An 18,867-nucleotide genomic window follows, 5' to 3' on the forward strand; every position below is an offset into this window, starting at 1 on the left:
TGGCAGAAAAACAATTAAACGTATTTATTTTTATATTCAATTATATATTATATATATATATATATATATATATATATATATATATATATATATATATATAATATAAATATATATATATATATATATGATTACTGGTAGGGCGTAGCTGTTAATGGCTAGGGACTTGTTCTTGCCATATAGATTACCAGACTGGTGGGTCCAATTGCCAAATAAGTCATTTTTCTACTTTTAATAGCTGCTTCCAAATGAAAAATCCAATGAGCCCCAGTACATTGTTCAGTTAAGTATGTTTCAACAAGAAAAAAAGAGAGGCGAGGCAGAGCGAGCTTTAAAAATAACATTGGTTTATAAAACCCAGATATGACAGAATCACCAAAGTGTGTACAGAACTACAAATACATCAGCGAGAGAACAGTGTTATTTATACACTCAACATATACAAACTACTCAATTGAAGGAAGATGATCTACAAGGAGACATTCTTTATCTTTTCATCTTACTTTAAAATCACTTTTAGCCACAACTTAGGTTTCTTATCAATGTAGAACATCCATCTAACATCACATTCAGCTAGTCTACAAGGGAACATTACAACAGGGAAGATGATCAACTATGAAGCACTTGAACGTCACGAGTGAAGCAAAAACTGTGTGTCAGAGAAACACATCTTGGAGGCGTGCCACAGGCTTTTCAGCAGTTTCCTCTTCCCTCTGGTGGGTCCAATTGCATCCATCTACAAAAACTCATGCCACAGCCACGATAGCTTCATGCACAGTCACTAATGTACACTTAAAAACAAAATCATTCACATTTTTTTTAAATAGGTTCACATGAAAAAGAGCAGGATTAGAACAAACACGTACGCAAAGAGAACCAAACAAAGCTACAAAATACTGCTTGTCCAAAATGGCAACATCAATCATGGCTGCTACTATAAATAGACACACCAGGAACAATAAATTAACTTGTATGTATGTACATTGTTGAATGAAAAGCAGCATGCAAGCAAGGCAACTCTGTACAAAAACATTGTGTTGAGGGAAGCGATGTCTCCTGTATTCGGGGGGGGAAAAAAAAGAAGGGGGAACGTGACTTTCACTCGAAAGCACATTGCTTCTTGGCCTTTTGGAGTTGACTAGTAGTGCACACTTTTGCCTATTAACACTATTGTCCTACTACTATGTAGAAATGTCATACAATAGTAGAAAACCGTCACTAGTAACACCAGTTGGCCTTCGTCACTCCACTAGTGCACTGAATGGTTTTACTAGAGAAGACAAAGAGTCTACTAGTACACGGAGACCTTAAGATGACTATCAAGGATATGGAATACATTCCTTTTGCACAGATTGGTTTTGGGTCTGACAAGAAATTGAGTAGAAACGTTAGCCCAAAGATTAGAAAAAACATCATTGAGTGGATGCTCACTTAACGAGTAGAAACAAGACATTACCGCAACGACGACATTACAGTATTAATGCACATCAAAGTATTATATTACAAAGCAACATCCCTCGTTGTGTAAAAGTAGTTTGTATATTAAATGCACTTTTCCTGCAAGTGCCTCCAGTGTTGCGACAGCACTTGTTGAATTTCAACTAAGAACAAAATGACAAACAAACAAAAACAGAAAGAAAAGAAGTATAAAATAATCTTCATCGAGGTCAAAGTAGTTGACGTGACTTGATATGCTGCGTGTTAAGAGTTCTTCCTCTGGTTTGTTTATGGAGTCTTTTGATTTTTTTTTTTTTTTGTCGTTGTCCCTGTTGATCCTGCAAGTAGTCTAAAAAGGCATGTAAACAGTCGTCGGTGTAACTTGATTAGAAATCAAGCAAAACGTCGCCCGTGCAAGCAACAACAAAAAATATTCACCTCCAATTTGTTTTCATTTTCATACAAACAGAAAAAAATGCCGTTTTTTAGGCTTCAAATGAACACAATAGTTTGGAGATACTTGCTTTTTTTGTTGCACAGAAAAATGAAAGGATAGAGAAAAGGAAGATAAAGTATGGCAGCTTGGTAGGTTAGATTTTTTTATAAGATGAGTTTAAAACTATGTTTGTGCTTCAACAATTTGTATCGCCACATTATAGTGTGTTTGTGTGTGTGTGCGTGTTTACATGAGGATGCGGGAACTAGGTCCTCTTTCTGAGTCCCTCATTGATTTAGTCACTGAGCAACAAAGCAAATATCTCCAATTTTATAGCTGTTTAAATTGAACAGAAACACTGAAGACATAAAAAACACGTATCTCCAAATTTTGTGAAATAGAAATAAAAATAAATGCATTGTTTTGCGTTGAATTTACTTTTAAAACACAACTATTGGATATTTTTGTTACCTTTTAGAATTGGAAAAATGGGACTACATTCTGGTCAACGTCTTTGTTTAAAAAACATCCACTAATGTGAAAATACATTCTTGGTAATATTTGTTTATAAAAAAAAAACAACATTCAGGAATACATTCTCTTCAGTATTTTGGTTTTTAAGTTTAAAAAAAACCATGAAATGTTGACATGCTATACATTCTTCTAAATATTTGTTTAAAGCTGAAAACAAAATAAAATCCACAAATTTGGAAATATATTATTTTTATATGCCACAACAAAAAATCCACAAAAGTTGGAGATCCATGCATTTTTCATTTGTTTTTGCTCTTTTTAGATATAAAGATACTCCTATTGTTTCCATGTTTTAAAATTAAGTTTTGACGCTTTCGATAAAGATGGAGATACATGCTTTTCATTGCCAAGTGACATTTTTTGAAAAGGTTATTTTTAAAGTTTTAGACTAAAGGTTAAAATGGTGAAGAACGTCTATCCCTGTGCGTGTGTGTGTGTTTGTGTGTAGACAATGTTGCTGCTTGCTGGTGATTCAGCTGAAGGCTTCATCATCCGTATCTTCAATTAGAACCTTGGTGTCCTTTTTGGATCTACAAAAAAAAAACGAATATGAGTCTACTTTTGCAGTCTCATAACAGTCACTGAGTTTTCTCTTCTTACTGAGAAGACAGCAGGGGCCGCCGCAGCGTGAGGCTGTAGGACCTCTTCCAGGTCTTCTTGCCCGAGCGGTTCCGGACACCATCCTCTTGGTCCATCATCTGCTCCAGCAGCGTCTGGTCGTCCGCGTTGAGCGGCGCCACGGAAATATCTCGCACAGCTCGGAACTCGCCACAGTTGTTTAGGTGCTCGTTCTCCAGGCGAAAGAAGTTCCACACAAAACGCCTGCAGAGACGAAGGACAATAGCGTATGTCAGGACAGCTGTGAACGTAGGAGTCCCTCTGTGAGGAGAAAGCCTACCTGAAGACCTCAAGAGGAGCCAGCACGGTGGCCACGATGTCGCCCACCGAGTGAATCTTAGTCATAGTGGTCAAAGAGAGAGAAATTGTCCAGGCAAAACGCAGGATCACATCTTCTAAAATGGCACAGTAGTAGTAGGCCTACAAACAAAAAGGGGTTTGGATTAGACTCATTGTAACGAAACCAGCTCAATATTTATCAATAGTGTAGAAAAGTTATTTTTCATTTCAAAATGAGGTTGGAGAAGATGTGAATTTTTTTCCCCTCACGCATTGAATTCATCTGTATGAGTGGCAACTTTTGAATTGAATGACTGAACCAACTGTTTTCCAAAATAGTCACATAGAAGGCCTAAATGTTCATCAAACACAAAAAAATTCCCCAAAAACTAAATTTCCCATTAATATTTTGCCGTTTGTTATAATGTGTCCTCAGGGCAGCCATTCTTCTGCCACTAGAGGGCGCCCGCATACCGCCAGTAACTGACTTAGTCAATTATGCTATTAGGCTGACTAAGTCAATTATGCTGTTAAGAAAACGATGTGTCCATCTAAGTTTACCTTGTGCGGGTAAACAATCTCTTCTCTGAGGAAGGTGTTTTCTCCGGCCCCTCGGTCAAACAGTCCCCAGTCCATGCGCAGATCCCAGATCAGCGTGTAGAACGAGCTTATGGTGGAGAAGACGATCAGCAGGTAGAAGAACGTGTCGGCGTCAGTGTGGCCTTGCTCTGGAACACACACGAGAGGTACAGTGACCAATCTTTTGTGTCATATCTAATAAGAAGCTCCTTCCCTCACTTCAAAATAGTTTTTTGTAAATGAAAATACCACATGATGGAGCCAAAATTCTACTTTTCAATTGGACTTCACTGTTTTGTTGTTCCACTAACAAGCCGCCATAGAGACGGAGGCCCTCTGCTCCACCGCTGACACTTTCCAGCCCCTGGAGAAGATCGTCTGATGTGATTTGTTCCTTCCTGCCACATGCAAGGCATTTAACCCTTTGCTTTCGATCAAAAGGTTACATAAGCTGAAACGGACAATGATTGCAAGTGCAATAGTGACTAAGGGTGGTCAGAGTCAGGGGCAGGGAAATGAAAGGTTAATAAAAAGTGACAGTGAGAGAGCGTGTTGCAGTTCCTCCAGTAACTCAGCAACTTCATAGCATCAATCTGTCACTGCTAATGGAATCATCTGTTTCTATGGCAACCCACATCCACCACAAAGACAATAAAAAAAAGGTCATATATATCATCAACTATATTAATTCAGGCACTTTCCAGCAAAGTAGTATGTAGATTACTGACGGCAACATAAAACATCTTCATGGGCCGAGTGTGGCTCTGGATTATTAATTTTAGTCAGATGGTCTTCTCAGTGCTCCGTTAAAGCGTCTTTCATCTTTATTAGTTAACATGCGTTTTGAGTGTGCTGTTACACGTTCTCATCACTGACAAGGGCTCAGCGCATGAAATGAAGTTGTAAAAGCTGTCAACGCAGGCCTCGGTGCTACTCGTGTTCGACCTCGGGCGGGCCTCTTTTCTTCCTCTCCTGTTTAACAGCGTATTCAATAAAAATGGACTTCTTATAGCATAATATGGGAAGTGATGGCAAGTCTAAAAAGCGCTGTCTCTGTAACTGACTTGTTACAAATAATTTAATGGAAAATGTAGAAAATCACATCCTCTACTTAGCTGGTTGTGGGAAATTTGTGTTCCATTCGACGGATGAGTGTTAAAAATATTCAGGTCAAACTGAGAACAACTTCTGCATTATGTTTCTTACGCATAGGACATGAGCATGCTATCTGGAAATTCCCATTTCATGCAGCATCCTGGCTCAAACAAGAGAACCTTTAAATTAAGACTTGTAATTAGGACAGTTTTGAATTCTGTGTGAAATTTCTAAATGGTTTAAATACATCCTACATTTATTTGGTTAGATCTTGTGAGAGCAGCATTTAATAAAAAGAGGTCAATCTCATTTAACACAGAGACTATCATTTTTATTCGTCCCTTGATGCTTTCCCGGAGATAAAGGCGAGCCATTCCAGGAAGGAGCGAGGTGATGAAGTCACACACAAACACCGTCCGTGTGGGCTTTATCGATGATAGTGACACGTCCTACAGACGAGCTGGTGATAAATGAATAGTGAGACCGAGCCGACGTTACGAACTCAACTCTCTGACCATTATTTACACTGACGTCTTTTTTATATGTATCAATGTAGCAATATTGTTTAACTAGTCCAGAAACACAATATCAATATATTGTTAAATAACACCACTCGAAGACTGTGTGTTTTTTGTGTGAATTTCCCCACCATCGGCCATGAACGAAGCAGCCAGAGGTCCATGCCTCCATGATTGTGTGGGATGAAAGACAGCTTCATAGAGAATAAGACATGAAGGGAGGCCATTAGTCGACGGGCTTCAGACCAGAAGGGGGAGGATGTGACTTAATGGACACCTTTGGTTCCTGGTAGCCTGTCTCAGCGTCTTCCTCCTCATAGGAGGAATTAAAGGCAATAATTGAAAATAGCTCTGAGTATGATGCAGTGCAGTGCCGCAAAAATAACATCATGCGACTTTGATGAGGACAAACGTTACAGAAAGGATGAATAATGCTTGCCACAAGTTTTCCCATCATCACTTCAGTTCCATATAAATTGTGATGTAGCAACCCTGCCTTCAAGCCCACCATATATCAACTGTCACATAATTGCCGCAATAATATTCAATCACATCTTAGGCCGAGCGATGTGGCCGAAAGCGACCCAACTGTCGCGCAATGGCAACGCGAGCTTTAAACAAAGTTTTATTCCTGTGTACAAAGCGACATCAATCTGGTCGCCACCGAGCCAGTAAATACTAAACGTAAATATTAATTTTTAGAATACTGTTTATTTATATTTATAATTTTATATGTGCCGGTGGCTGAAAAGTGAAGTGTGAGGAGTCTTTGTATTATTGAAATATAACTACAGCGGGCAGGCCATTCGACTTCTATATGCGCCACCTCAGCTTTTAAAAAAACAAACAAAAGGGTCGCAATGTTTCTGCAGTCAGTTGCTATTGTACAAGCGTTCAACCCCTGGTGTGTTGCTGAGTGTATTTTTTTTCACAATTGTCCAGTCACTTGGTATGCGGCGAGCCTTCATTTCCGACGCCCGCCCTTAGTCTACACCACTACAATCTTCAACCACACCAATAAATGCATTGCTCAATCAATATTTCTCAGACAGTCTACCGGTAAACCTAAACTGAACATTTTTATCTTTGTAAAGGAAGAATTTGCGAGTGTACCTAATGCGCTAGCAAATGTGTGTTTAAGGGAAACTAAAGTGGGAAATCACATTTTCTCAAAAGGGGAAGAGCTGAGCTTAGCCTGGGAAAAAAAAATCTATAAACTGACATCTGAGCAGACGAAGGGGGGAAAAGGGGATGCTTTGAAATAAGCCAAGCGGAATCAGAATATGTGATGGACTATTTCAACACAAACGTGCTGAAAAGAAGCTTTTGAGCGTTAACTCCTTTGTGATTGGCCTCCTCGATGAGAATAATTGCAGGCTGATTGCGAGGCTGTCAGATTGAGAGTGAGCGGACTTTTAATGGAGCACAAACCCTCCCATTTCGATTCTATCAATATTGTTTTTCTTGCTTCTTCTCTTGCACTCTCTCTTTTCTTTCTTTCCAGTCTGTCTCTTTATCTCTTTCACCTTTGTGACCCCGCACACTGAACACAGATCAACATCTTGTTTACTCGTAGATGCTTTTGACAACCCTTTTCCATTTCTGCTGCCGGCAATGGGAGCCCAACGAAGGTCAACTTCTGGCATTCATATGCTCAAGGTCACCTTTGCTTCTAACACCTCAGTACAAAGCCTGTGTGCTTAAATTAAAGTGCAGAGGTGTGTGTGTTACCTCTGTGTGTTGCGTAGAGCGCGGCGAAGGTGACCACAAAGAAGGTGGTGGAATATTTGCCAGCATTCACCAGGTGGGGGAAGGCTCTCTTGGTGTCTCTGTAACGCCTCAGGCACTGGATGAAACGCAGCCAGGCGGGCAGACACTGGATGATGGCGCGCAGGCCGTACGAGTAGCTGTGGCACATGAAACTACTCGACTCTGCCAGGGAAAATCAGGATAAATAAAATGAATTCAATGTTATACTATTTTCATAGACCACATTAAAGATGTGTCAGATGTAATTAAGATAGAATGAGGCACCGTTTGTTCTGGGCAACAGCCCCTTGCTGTTGGTCCACTGCAGCTCAAAGATGTAGAAGCAGACGAGATACTCCAGATCCATCAAGACCACCACCAGCGAGTTGAGTTGGTCGGCCAGCCAGAAATCAGCAAACTCAACTCGATGAAACGGGGCCGTGAACACCCGGAACTGGAAATGAGAAGGGAAAGATGTCAGATATGTACTCACTGGACGCTTCATTAGGTACACCTTCACAGGATCCAAATAAAAGAGCTGAAAAGGAAAAAAACAAAAATGGCCATTTTTAAAGATGATGTATTTAACAACATATTTATTATTCTAGTTGTGATACAATGCTGTGATAGCGAGCCGGTTTTAATTGCTTTGTTTAACTACTTCTGGGATATACTGTATGATTGTCATCCTATTGCTGGGAGCTAAACGGCAATTTGGGACAGTCGACAATGAATCAGCGCATAATTGTTTGTTGTTAAGCGTGTGCTAAGCAGTTAACAACCGCACTTAATGGTTTTGTAGCACGCACATGGCAGAATGCCTCATTAGCACGCCACAGGACACGCAGAATGAGGATGAAATGGTGTCAGATAATCAGGTAGTTTTTGTACTGGGTCGAAATTATTATTGAATGTCAGGTCGAGGTGGTGAGTGTATTTGCGACATGGCTTTAGCCTGAGGAGAATTCGGAAACCTTTTGTAAAATGCTTCAACCCGCCATTCACTTCCACCCTTAGGCCACATATGACATTTAGTTGTGACGCTACATTTCCCATGCAGTGTACAACCTCAATTCTAAAACACACACAATCAATATGCGCGCACACACAGTGAAAATGTCAAAGAATACATAAGCAATATAACCTGTCAATCACAGTGTGTATTGATTGAGACAACACAAGGCTGATCGCTTCAGCAAACAATAATAATCTAGTTGAAGTTTGTCCTCTAATGAAATGTTTGTACTTTGTCTCGTCTTGGACGCATTCACACCTGGCTTAGACGGGAACGCACTCTAACGTTTGTTTGCGTGAATCGTATCTAATAATACTCCATGGCAAGCACATCTCAAAGGTCCTCAAATTATGTGTTAATTAGTATGATCGCGCGTAACCAATTGAGATTGTAGATAGTTCGTAAGACCGCAGAGAGACTTGATGTAAAGGACAAGGATATGACAAGGGGTGAGGGGAGGGAGAAGCAGAGAGGTGGGAGGGAGAGGAGGAGCTCAGCCATTCAGCATACTGATGGATCTATGCTGGTAATGATTGCACAGTCACAGCGTCCATCTCCCCTGGGATCAGAATGCATTCTATTATCTATCAGCACACACACACACGAAGATAAAACACACACAAGCACACTGCGGCCATATAGCCCAGCTCAGACAAAGAGCAAAGCAAGACAGAAGGGTTTTGTTAACATAAGAATCAAGATACGTGTCTGAGATGTACACAGTATTCATCTTTGTGACAGACACACACACACACACAAGAAAAAAACAAAGGAAAAAATGCCACAGAGGACTGAGTGTCATGTTTGCTGTAATTCGAACCATCCAATATAAAAAAATAAAACACGACATGGATAAAAATTCAATCTTTGTTAAAAAGACGGAGGTGAAGGTCTACTGACCAGCAGCTTGAGCAGCCAGAACCGTGACTTGTAGTAGCATGTCTTGAAGGGGTTGATGAGGAAGAGCAGCATGAAGCCGTAGAGGACGAGGGGGTAGATTTGCATGGGGAAGTAGAGGTATTCCGAGTAGAGACACGACAAGATGCTGAGACACCATAACACGCCCAGGAACCCGGCGATCTTCAAAACAAAAAAAGAACCAACATAAATATTGATTAATTACGAACCAGAACACTTCCATTAACTGGACGTGTCTCCATCTAACCTCAAAGAGGTGCTGGTGTGAGAGGTTGTTGCGAGGATTGATCTCAAAGATGAGCACGTGGTTGACTCCAGCCTGCCTCCAACCGTACGTGTTAATGCCCAGCAGGAACAGGAATTGGATCAAGAGAAACCCGCCCCGGTAGATTCGCACCAGAGGCCACACATTCACATAGCGGATGAACACTGCGCCTGGATCAATGTACAAAACAACAAGTTGAGGAAAGGCCTTGTCAAATTTTGGACATTAAAAAATCAAGGTCAGAAAATGTTACCTGTTAAGACAAAGGCGACGGCGAGGATAATGAAGATGCCACAGTAAAGACCCACACGGAAGGTCGTCCAGGCCAAAGCAGGCTGAAGCAACACAGATAAACATTATAAAAACATAATTAAAAAAAATAATTAAATAGAAAAAACAAATTTCAGAAAACTAATGAGTTTACCATTATTGTGTCTAGACACCATTATCTTTTTTTCTAGACTGAGACAGCCAGTGAATTAGTTATCAGGTTAGGGTAAATAAGAAAATCATCAAAATAAATTTATAGCATTTTACAAGAGCCTAGCAAAAGCAACAACTCAAATTAAATTCATGATTCCAGACGATGTCCAGTGGAATACAACGGTTCAATACTTTTTTCGGAATGCTTACTAGCATGATTAGGTTTTTACGATTCATTGTCACGAATGTCGAAAAGGCCATTCTGACCTGAGCGGCCCCCAGCGGAGGAACACGTAACCTCTTCATTGCCCGCTGACGATCTCCCCCCTCCAGCTCTGTGGTCACCAACGTCTGGATGCACAAACACGCATCAAAGATTGAAGCCATGTTTTTGCCATGTTTTCAGACAGTGTGTATGTGCGCACTTCAGTCTCGGTGATGAGCTGTGTGATCTTCTTGCAGGTGTAGAATGGTGCCACCTCAACGTGAGCCACACGCCAGTCGGCTCCGCGAGAAGTATCCAGAATCTTATCATGTTTCTTCAGGATCTTACGGAAACCGGTGAAGTTTAAATTCTGTGGACATAAAAAAAAAATACACTCCTCAATATTATTTCAAATCCATGGATTTGTTTTACAGCAAGCTGTCCAGGTTCTGAAGTGGCAAAGCAGCCCCAGACAACTTTCTTTGCAACATTTAGTAGCCTCCATCACTTTGACAGGTATTATTTAAATAATTCCTTCTACAATCCGGTGTGACCATTGAAAGTGAACTGCATTTTTCCCCAAGTGTGCTGACTTGATACCTGGTAGTTCTGCAGCAGGATGAGGCTCAGGTAGAACTCACTAAAGGCAAGCTTTAGATCCTTGATGTTGTGGTGTTTGCATCGCTCCTCCTGCGAGAGATGGAACACGGTCTTGCGTTTACGCAGACCGGGCGGAGCGTTGCTTTCGCGCTGGGCGTCCAGAGAAGACTGCAGCTCATTCTGCAAGGTGGCAAAGCGGCGCTGGGCTTCCGCAAGCTTTTCTGCAGAGAGGGAAGACAAATCAAGGTGTTAGGCTGACAGTATTTCAGCCAGGCTACAATACTGGATGGATTTATTACAAAGGATGGTATGAATACAATAGTAGGATAGAAAAAGTAAAATAATGCTTCAGGTTGACAGCAGTGATCTTGATGTACTACAAACTCCTGCTTTTATAATAAATTAAGCATGAAAAAAACTCCTTCTATATATCCTGTCCGCATTCAGTCTATCTGTTCCAGGAAGTTGGAGTGCGGGGAATATTAGTCTACCCTGAAACGATATGTGAGAGGAATCATTATGTGGGTCAGAGATAGGTTAGCGCATGCAGACGGAGATAAACGAGGTGAATCCTACGGGGTAGGGATAATAAATGGTATTGAATCAACTACCCAATGCATTTAGCCTAATGTAAATCCATCCATCCATTTTCTGTACCGCTTTTATTCTTCTTCTTCATACTAATACTACTATTAATAACACCAAAAGGAGCAGAACAATGTCCATTGACTTGAAGCAAAAAAATTATTTCTTAAGATTCTAGATGAGATTTGATTGTGTGCGGCACATGCTGGCATTGCGCATTATCTGATCCTTTTGCCGCACACTCTACATTTCACGTTACTGGCTTATCCTTGGAGAGTAATGATGGGATGTGTGGAGTCAGCACCAGCATGTGACGGTAGTAAGAGGCGTGAGAAAGTCAAAGTCGATGCTGTGATGTGCTGTGGGAAAGTAGAATTCACAACAGCTGACCATGCAGGGATGGGTTAAAAGAACCTAAACAAACAGGAGGAGATGAGTTCTCTTTCCACAATGGAAATTTATCAAGGAAGAAAAAAAAAAGTCTCAAAATAGACAGGATTTCCTTTGCAGTATTTTCAGCCAGTTGTTGCAGGCGTGGATTTGAGTGCAGTAAAGCGCAAAAGCTTAAAAGAGGTCACAACCCCTTTCACAGAAGCGAGAACGTTATGTGAAGTCAGCGCACAATTTATCTCCATGGCTCCACTGCTGAGACTCGCAGCCACCTAACTGGCATCAGATAAAGTAGCTCATCTGACTTTTCAATTGATCCCTTCTGTGCTGAGAGGAAACCGTCACAGCATTCAATCAAAACTCCGGCCAAATAGGAAAGCAAACTGCCGGCCGTCAAAACAAACATGCCCTTTGAAAAAAAAAAGATTTTCTTAATACGATCTAGGGTGACCTTGCATATCTATTCATTCATCTGTGAATAATCTCCTGATGTGGGAACTTCAGTTGAGTAAATCAACCTTATCCTCTTGATGACCTGTAGAGTCTACAAAAGTCTCTAGAGGGAACACCGTGTGTCCTCCTCCGCAGCTCAGGTTCATTTACAAAAGTCCAGCTACCAGAATATATTACAGCCGACGTCTCACATGACAGCGTGCCCCCTGAAATACTCACATAGTCTGGACGAGCTCATCAGAATATTCAGGACCTGGGTAAACGTGGTGCTTTACAAATGGATTCAGCAAGCTTGATGAAGTATTTTAATGTAGACTCACATTCTATCGTTTTGAATAGTAAAGTCAAATTTATAGGTTCATGACCAAATTTATTGAAGCAGAGGTCACTGTGTAAATTACCTGAATAAAAAGTGTTGATTTTCAACAGCTCCTTCTCGCAGGTCTGGAAAAACCTCTCTTCAAATTTAGCGTAGTACCTCTTCACGGTGTCCTCATCTGTGACTGGAAGGTAAAAAGAAAAAGTTAATTAGCTCTGTTCCCTTTTACACAATAATTATTTTTAAAGGCAATTGTTTTTTTATAAATGTCTTCTCTAATTCATTTTGACCAACTAATCAATTTTCTTTCAAGAGGCATGTTAAATGAAGGCTGGGTTGAAATGTACTCTCCAGGAGAAGCTTTCCACAGGATAAAATGGCGGCAGCATTCGATCTGATGATAATGCCACCTCATAAACACTTGCCTCATAAACATCGGCTATAATAGAATGACTGCTAGAAAGAGTGGCTTTCTATTTTACCGAGTAATAAGCAAGACATGCCCCGGGCAATAGACCGTCAATACCCCTGCATCCACCAAGACAACTCACGGAAAACCTGATGAAAACATCTAAAACTAAACAACGTCCAGACACAGTTTTAGATGAAAAAAAAAACAAAAAACAATTAGATTCCGCCTTCAATCCTGTAAAATAAGCTACACGCTGCAAGAACAAACACTTCATTACAGAAGGTCAAATCTAATAGGAAAGGGAAAAGGAAGTTCACGCAGCAGTTGTAATACAAATTAATCTTTCCCCTGTTATGAGCTGTATTCTTGGAGAGAGAAAGTGGCAATCATTAGTGGGATGAGAACAAATGTAAAATACAAAGTAGAAGGAAGGAGCAGCGGTTTTCACAGAGATGATTTCTGATAGTTTTAAAATTGCGCATTATTAATTTGAAAGCGTGCACGTGGCACTCGGTCATATCAGCGCCAGCATCAACAATTCCACTCGCTGACCTTTTTGCCCAGCTGATGGGCCTGATGAATTACTAAGTAGCTGGCGGAGTCAATATGCCACAACGGAATGACTAATGGGCCCAACATGCTATTTTGCATTAGGCTTCATCTGCGTTGCCATTCCAAAGTTTTGAATGAAGGTTTCTTCTGCTAATTGGCACTTAGGAGGAACGACCATTAAGCACTCAAATTCAGATGAATTAAAAAAAAAAAAGTAGTACAGCAGAAAAAATAATTGTTGTGTTTAAACTGATAAGCAGGGATGCCTTGCAATGAGATGATAAGATGATTTATTTTCTATATTGCTTATCTTGGTCATCAGTAACCTTAAAATAAATTTAAGTAGGGGATGGAAATTTACAGATTGTCACAAACTGCTCATTTATTAATTACAAATATTGTATATGTTCTACTGGATTGCAGAAGGTACATTACTTCCTGCGATGACATCATCTTTACGTTCATTAAACAGGCACAGATTTCACACTGAGTGTACGAGAGCATTAAATCAACATTAACACGTTTTATGGCTCCTATTTTTTTGTTTGGTGGTGCGCCGCGAGATTTTTGAATGTCATCGGGGTGCCTTGACTCAATAAATGTTGGGAAAGACCGCTTTAGTACAACCTTCAAAACTGCTGAATTGATTTCTAAGGAAAGGTCAAGTGACCTTTGCTCCTGCAGACCTGCAGAATAATAAGAACGCATGACCTGACATTTAATGGCAGAATGTTACAGGTAGCTACATATATATTCATATTTGTATTTTGGGAGGAATTTATGAATTTCCTACCACCATGCCACATAAAAGCTATCCAAGCGCGAGTGAAGAAATGGAGGATGAAAGCTTCATCCCTCTGTTCCCCTGCTGACCCAGGAAACACAGTGTTTGCCAGGTGTGTGTGTTATGTGTGTGTGCACGTGTACATTTGACTTCAGTCTCAAACGCACGTGACTTGAAAGAAGAAAAGACGCCCGTCGTCTTTGAATCCCGCACGCCGGTCCTCGGTTACGGTCTTGCTATCATCGCCTCAGTTGCTGCCTGAGCACGCATGAGCATCGCTTCATTACACCGTCTCCGCTCGGCTGCGGTAAATCCAATGAAAGCCAATCAGCTAAATTTTCAAAATTCGTGCGGTGATTATACTGCGCTTTAATTGAATCGACCGAGTGTTTCGTGTAAATGTCACAGCTTCTATTTCGGCTGCGCACCATGGCTCCTTATTAAAGCTCGTCGGGCTAGATGAGAGATTTATTTCAACATCCTACACCGGATGGAGGCAGACAATTTGGATGATACTGATTTTATTCTGAAACAAATACAATAAAATGTAATAAGAACCAACATATTACCAAATAATCTAATGGCCAGAGATATAAAGGTGCATCTCATTACATTGGAATATAGTTCATTTATATCTGTAGTTTGATTATAAAAGTGAAACTCAGTTTCCTCATCTATAATACAAAGTTATTTATATGGGAAAATGTCTATTTTGTTTGACTGACTACAACATTCAAGAGGACTTCTCTGTCCTCTCCACTAGCCATCGTTGAAATGCTCTATGCACTCCTGAATTCCGTGGCATTTGTTTCCCTGGTGTGTGTGTGTCACACAACGATGATAGAGCGCCTCAGAGGGGAACGATAATTGTTGTGTCCCTCAAAGGCTTTATTGTGACGTACGTCTTTGCCTGCTCGCCGTGTGTATTGAATTTAAGCGCACACACATACACTCTATATGACGGCCGCAATGCGTTCATGTATGTTTGTGTGACATAGCCCTAAATTTGGATCAACAATCCCCAGATTAATAACAGAAGGATTATTTTTCTATGACCCCCCCTCGACTACTTGATGAGTCATAAATCAACAATTATATAAGCAGAATTTACAATTGCTGCAGCCGCATGTTATGGTGATGATGTTTACCAAAACACACCAATAAAGTACATTATATATTAATATAAATTACATTTAGGAATGCATTATAAAAAACTATTTTTATTTTAGATTTTTGCTTTTGTTTTTAATCATAATAATAATAATAATAATAGTGATGCATCTTTATTTTTCAATACCAAAACATAAGACAGTACCTAAATTATGTCCATTTGTATTATTTATATAAAGATGAATTGCAGCATGCAGGCAGATGCACACACAAAGAATTGTGCTGGTAGCCAGAAAAAAACAACAACTCTTGACTTGACCTACAGTATTCCCAAAGCGATCCAGTAGTAGACGGCATCGGCCTACCCTTCCAGCCCCCTCGCTCGCTCACCCCGTCTTGTGTAGATCGTATAAATAAATGATGAGATAGCTTCCCCTGAACCAAACTGCCCCCCACACTACCCACAAAAAAAAACAACACTTTATCCCCAGGTTCTTATATTTCCATACAGGAATTCTGTCACATGACTCTAGCAAATAAATCCTTAATGGAGATACTAACCTCACATTAGTAATATGATTTACTCCAATATCTTTGGCACATTTTGAACGTTGTGGAAACTGAAAAAAAATACCATTTAAATTATATAAAAGATTTCTTCCACTTGCCATTATTTATTTGCCATTAGCGGCATTTTTTGCAAATTTTTCTTTCCACCCCACATAAATGAAAATATTTGGTGTTTAATATTTTAGATAGCTTTTGTCATTTTATGATGGGTGGGCAATCTCAGTCCTGCAAAAATAAACGGCCACGCAAGGCATGCACAATTGCACACACGTACAAATTGTATGTCTCACCCCCATTTACTGCATTTTATGACATCTCACTATTCCCTGATAGGAATCCCGCCCTGTCGCCAAGGAGCCCATTCCATTATCATTGCCACGGCTAATCTCTAGCCTCCCTGCACATGCACAAGCAAAAGATAAACAGTGCTATAACAAAGAGCAGGACACATTTATCTTTAGTCTAATATTAACCTACTAAGTGCATAATACATGAAAATATATTTAACTTTGCTTCCTCCATTGCCGGCATGGAGGAAGAAACCAACACAACACAGAATCCGCCAGAGCCTTATTCTTTCATCTCATCTTTTTATTTTTTTTTAAACCAGGAACTCCCGTTCGGCCCTGCAGCCACAATTAAATCTCCCAATCACGTCTGTGGTGCAGGCCGGGGAACATTAGGAATGCACACTCACAGCAGACGGGTAAGACCGCAGGCAGGCCGCGTCCCCCGGTTCTTCTTATTGTGTACTTTTTTTTTTTTTTTTATAGCAGACTGCAAGCTCAGCAGGTGCCAAATATCAAGCGGTAAAGAGGAGAGCATCCACTTATCGAACTGTTGTTGTGGTCGAACGGTTAAGGCGATGGAGTCAGGATCACCGGCCCGCTTCACAATCTTATTTTGTTTATTTTAACAAAAATAATTTAGATTCTCTAAAATGAGTTTGTCTTTGATTGCGCGGCTGTACCTAATGTTGGGTCCACTTGAGGTATTTGCGCAGTATATATGCGAGTGAGTCTGCTGCCACAATATGGCGGAACAGATCTCAGGAGGCCACATAGCAGGTTGTTCTCAGCTAATTATGCGTCGGTTCACCGAGCTGGAAAAATGACGCTTATAGGAAAGGAAATCAAATTACTCAATTAGAGGAAATGTACAGGAAGAAATAGAGCTGAGCTGGGATATGAGGAGGGAGGAGAGTCTCCAGGTCGAGAGAGCAAGGTGCAGGTCAGGGTGTGAAGTCACAGCCCACAGATTTTTTTTGCAAATTCTACAGAAATACAAATTAAATATTCAATCAAATACAATTTTACTATATCATCTTTTGGTGTCTTTAGCATCTATCTGCTTTTTGTCACACATGATCCACTTTGCCGCCTCCTCTTTTCACTCCCTCTCTCAACTCTCCTGGTGCTTCCGCTTCAACGAGATTGTTAAAATGAACCACAAGCGACCAAGTGGAAGAGATCAGGTCGCTGCGCTCAACCCACTGCAGTCACACGGAAAATAACAGGAGCCCGTCGATGCCGATAGGCCACAGATGAAGTCGTCAAGGTCACCTGACTCCGGTTCACTTGCATTGCTACAGCAACGTTTCAATATTTCTCTCCTGTACTGTAGCTGCAACTTCTATCAAATGCGCAACGCCTTGTGGCGTCCATTAAAAAAATGTGTGAACAAGTACACAAGAGACGAGACGAGGCCGTGCTGTTGATTTTGCACAGGCTTGCATCATCTCTATTTGCTCCGATCATCACTCTGAACGCTTTTGATATGCTAAGAGTCATTTTCAAACAAAGATAGTGGCTACGGTTTTTGATGAATGGAAAAAGGATATTAACTGTCTGGTTTAAAAAAAAAAAAAAAAAAAAAAAAGGGGCCTCATTGAACACTGGAGTAGACTTAATGAAAAGGGTACACTGGCCCCTCTACTAGCATGAACTTTATGAATGTGATAAAAGCAGAAGACAAATGCACAAATAGTGTCAGAAAAGTCTGTCCTTGCTAACCTTCGGAATGAAATGAATATTTAAGGGAAATGAATGTGTTGAAGAAAATTGGCTCTTCAAGCAAGGAGAAAATCACAAATGCACCTTGCTGCTTTTTGACGGACACAACAGACAACCCCCTGGTAGGAAGAAAATTGCAGCGCACCATTTTCGGCAAAAACGATTGTGTACGTGTGAGTGTCCTTTCCTCTTTTTAGCGGGCTGGTTGGCTGGGAGTGACATTGTCATTATCGACACCCACCGCCCTCCTCTCGCTCCCTTGGATCCCGTAGCCATTAGCAACCAACTACGGGAGTTGGCCCGGCCACTGCGGCAGCCGATCGCTGCCACATCGCTGAGTTGCTGTGCGCTTGCATGGCAATGAGCAGGTGTCCCCGCCCGCGTCTGTCTGGACACAACACTTTGATCAAAACATGATTGAATGTGTTTGTGCTGATTACGGCATCAGATGCGGGCTCACTGATAAAGGCTGTGAGATTCAATCAAATCGCGGCGGTGACAAAACAACAGCGTGAAACGTGACACTTGTGATAGCAGACATGCTGAGCACAAAAACTGCAGACCGGCCGGAAAAAAGCGGTCAGTGTAGAGTAATCAATAGCCGTTGATTAAGCGTGCTCAACGTATTGCATGGCAAGCAATGGCGCTTTTTTGTGTGCCTGCAAATCAATATTCAGCTTTCTGATTGGGCCTGTGTGTGTGTTCGACAGTCCCTGAATATCAAACGTCCCTTCAAAATCACTATAGCGACCGACTGAACTATTTTGATGAGGTAGCCGCACTCAACAATAATGTTGCAATGCAAGAGTATTTTCTTTTACCATAATTGTAAAATGAAAGAACAGCACATGAGCCTTCAGTGGGGACTTAGTAAACTAAATCCACCTCTTAATACTACCACCATCATAGGACGTTGCATTTATAGAAAAAACAGAAACAGCACTGAGTGTGACAACTCAATTATGCTAATGAGGCTTTGCCTTATTCCATGTGATGGTGCCCATATGCATTC

General features: G+C 40.8%; 1 protein-coding gene across 4 annotated transcripts in view; it reads right to left on the bottom strand.

Moving 5' to 3' along the window:
• Positions 1-323: 323 nt before the first annotated feature.
• The window catches only part of xpr1a (xenotropic and polytropic retrovirus receptor 1a), a 55,953-nt gene continuing 37,409 nt past the window's right edge, over positions 324-18,867 (bottom strand). For all 4 annotated transcript variants that reach the window (XM_088393900.1, XM_088393899.1, XM_088393898.1 and 1 more), the window contains 13 exons: positions 12,498-12,599; positions 10,669-10,889; positions 10,289-10,438; positions 10,131-10,214; positions 9,694-9,775; positions 9,423-9,610; positions 9,158-9,337; positions 7,528-7,696; positions 7,225-7,425; positions 3,863-4,029; positions 3,303-3,442; positions 3,005-3,226; positions 324-2,934 (listed from right to left, as the gene is read on the bottom strand). In XM_088393900.1, the coding sequence (XP_088250026.1) occupies positions 2,877-2,934; positions 3,005-3,226; positions 3,303-3,442; positions 3,863-4,029; positions 7,225-7,425; positions 7,528-7,696; positions 9,158-9,337; positions 9,423-9,610; positions 9,694-9,775; positions 10,131-10,214; positions 10,289-10,438; positions 10,669-10,889; positions 12,498-12,599 (1,964 nt within the window). In that variant the 3' untranslated portion in view covers positions 324-2,876. The remainder of the gene's footprint in view (positions 2,935-3,004; positions 3,227-3,302; positions 3,443-3,862; positions 4,030-7,224; positions 7,426-7,527; positions 7,697-9,157; positions 9,338-9,422; positions 9,611-9,693; positions 9,776-10,130; positions 10,215-10,288; positions 10,439-10,668; positions 10,890-12,497; positions 12,600-18,867) is intronic.

This window comes from Syngnathus floridae, chromosome 13, assembly GCF_059516105.1.
Source record: "Syngnathus floridae isolate MCC-2025c chromosome 13, RoL_Sflo_1.0, whole genome shotgun sequence".
NCBI classification, from domain to species: Eukaryota; Metazoa; Chordata; class Actinopteri; order Syngnathiformes; family Syngnathidae; genus Syngnathus; species Syngnathus floridae.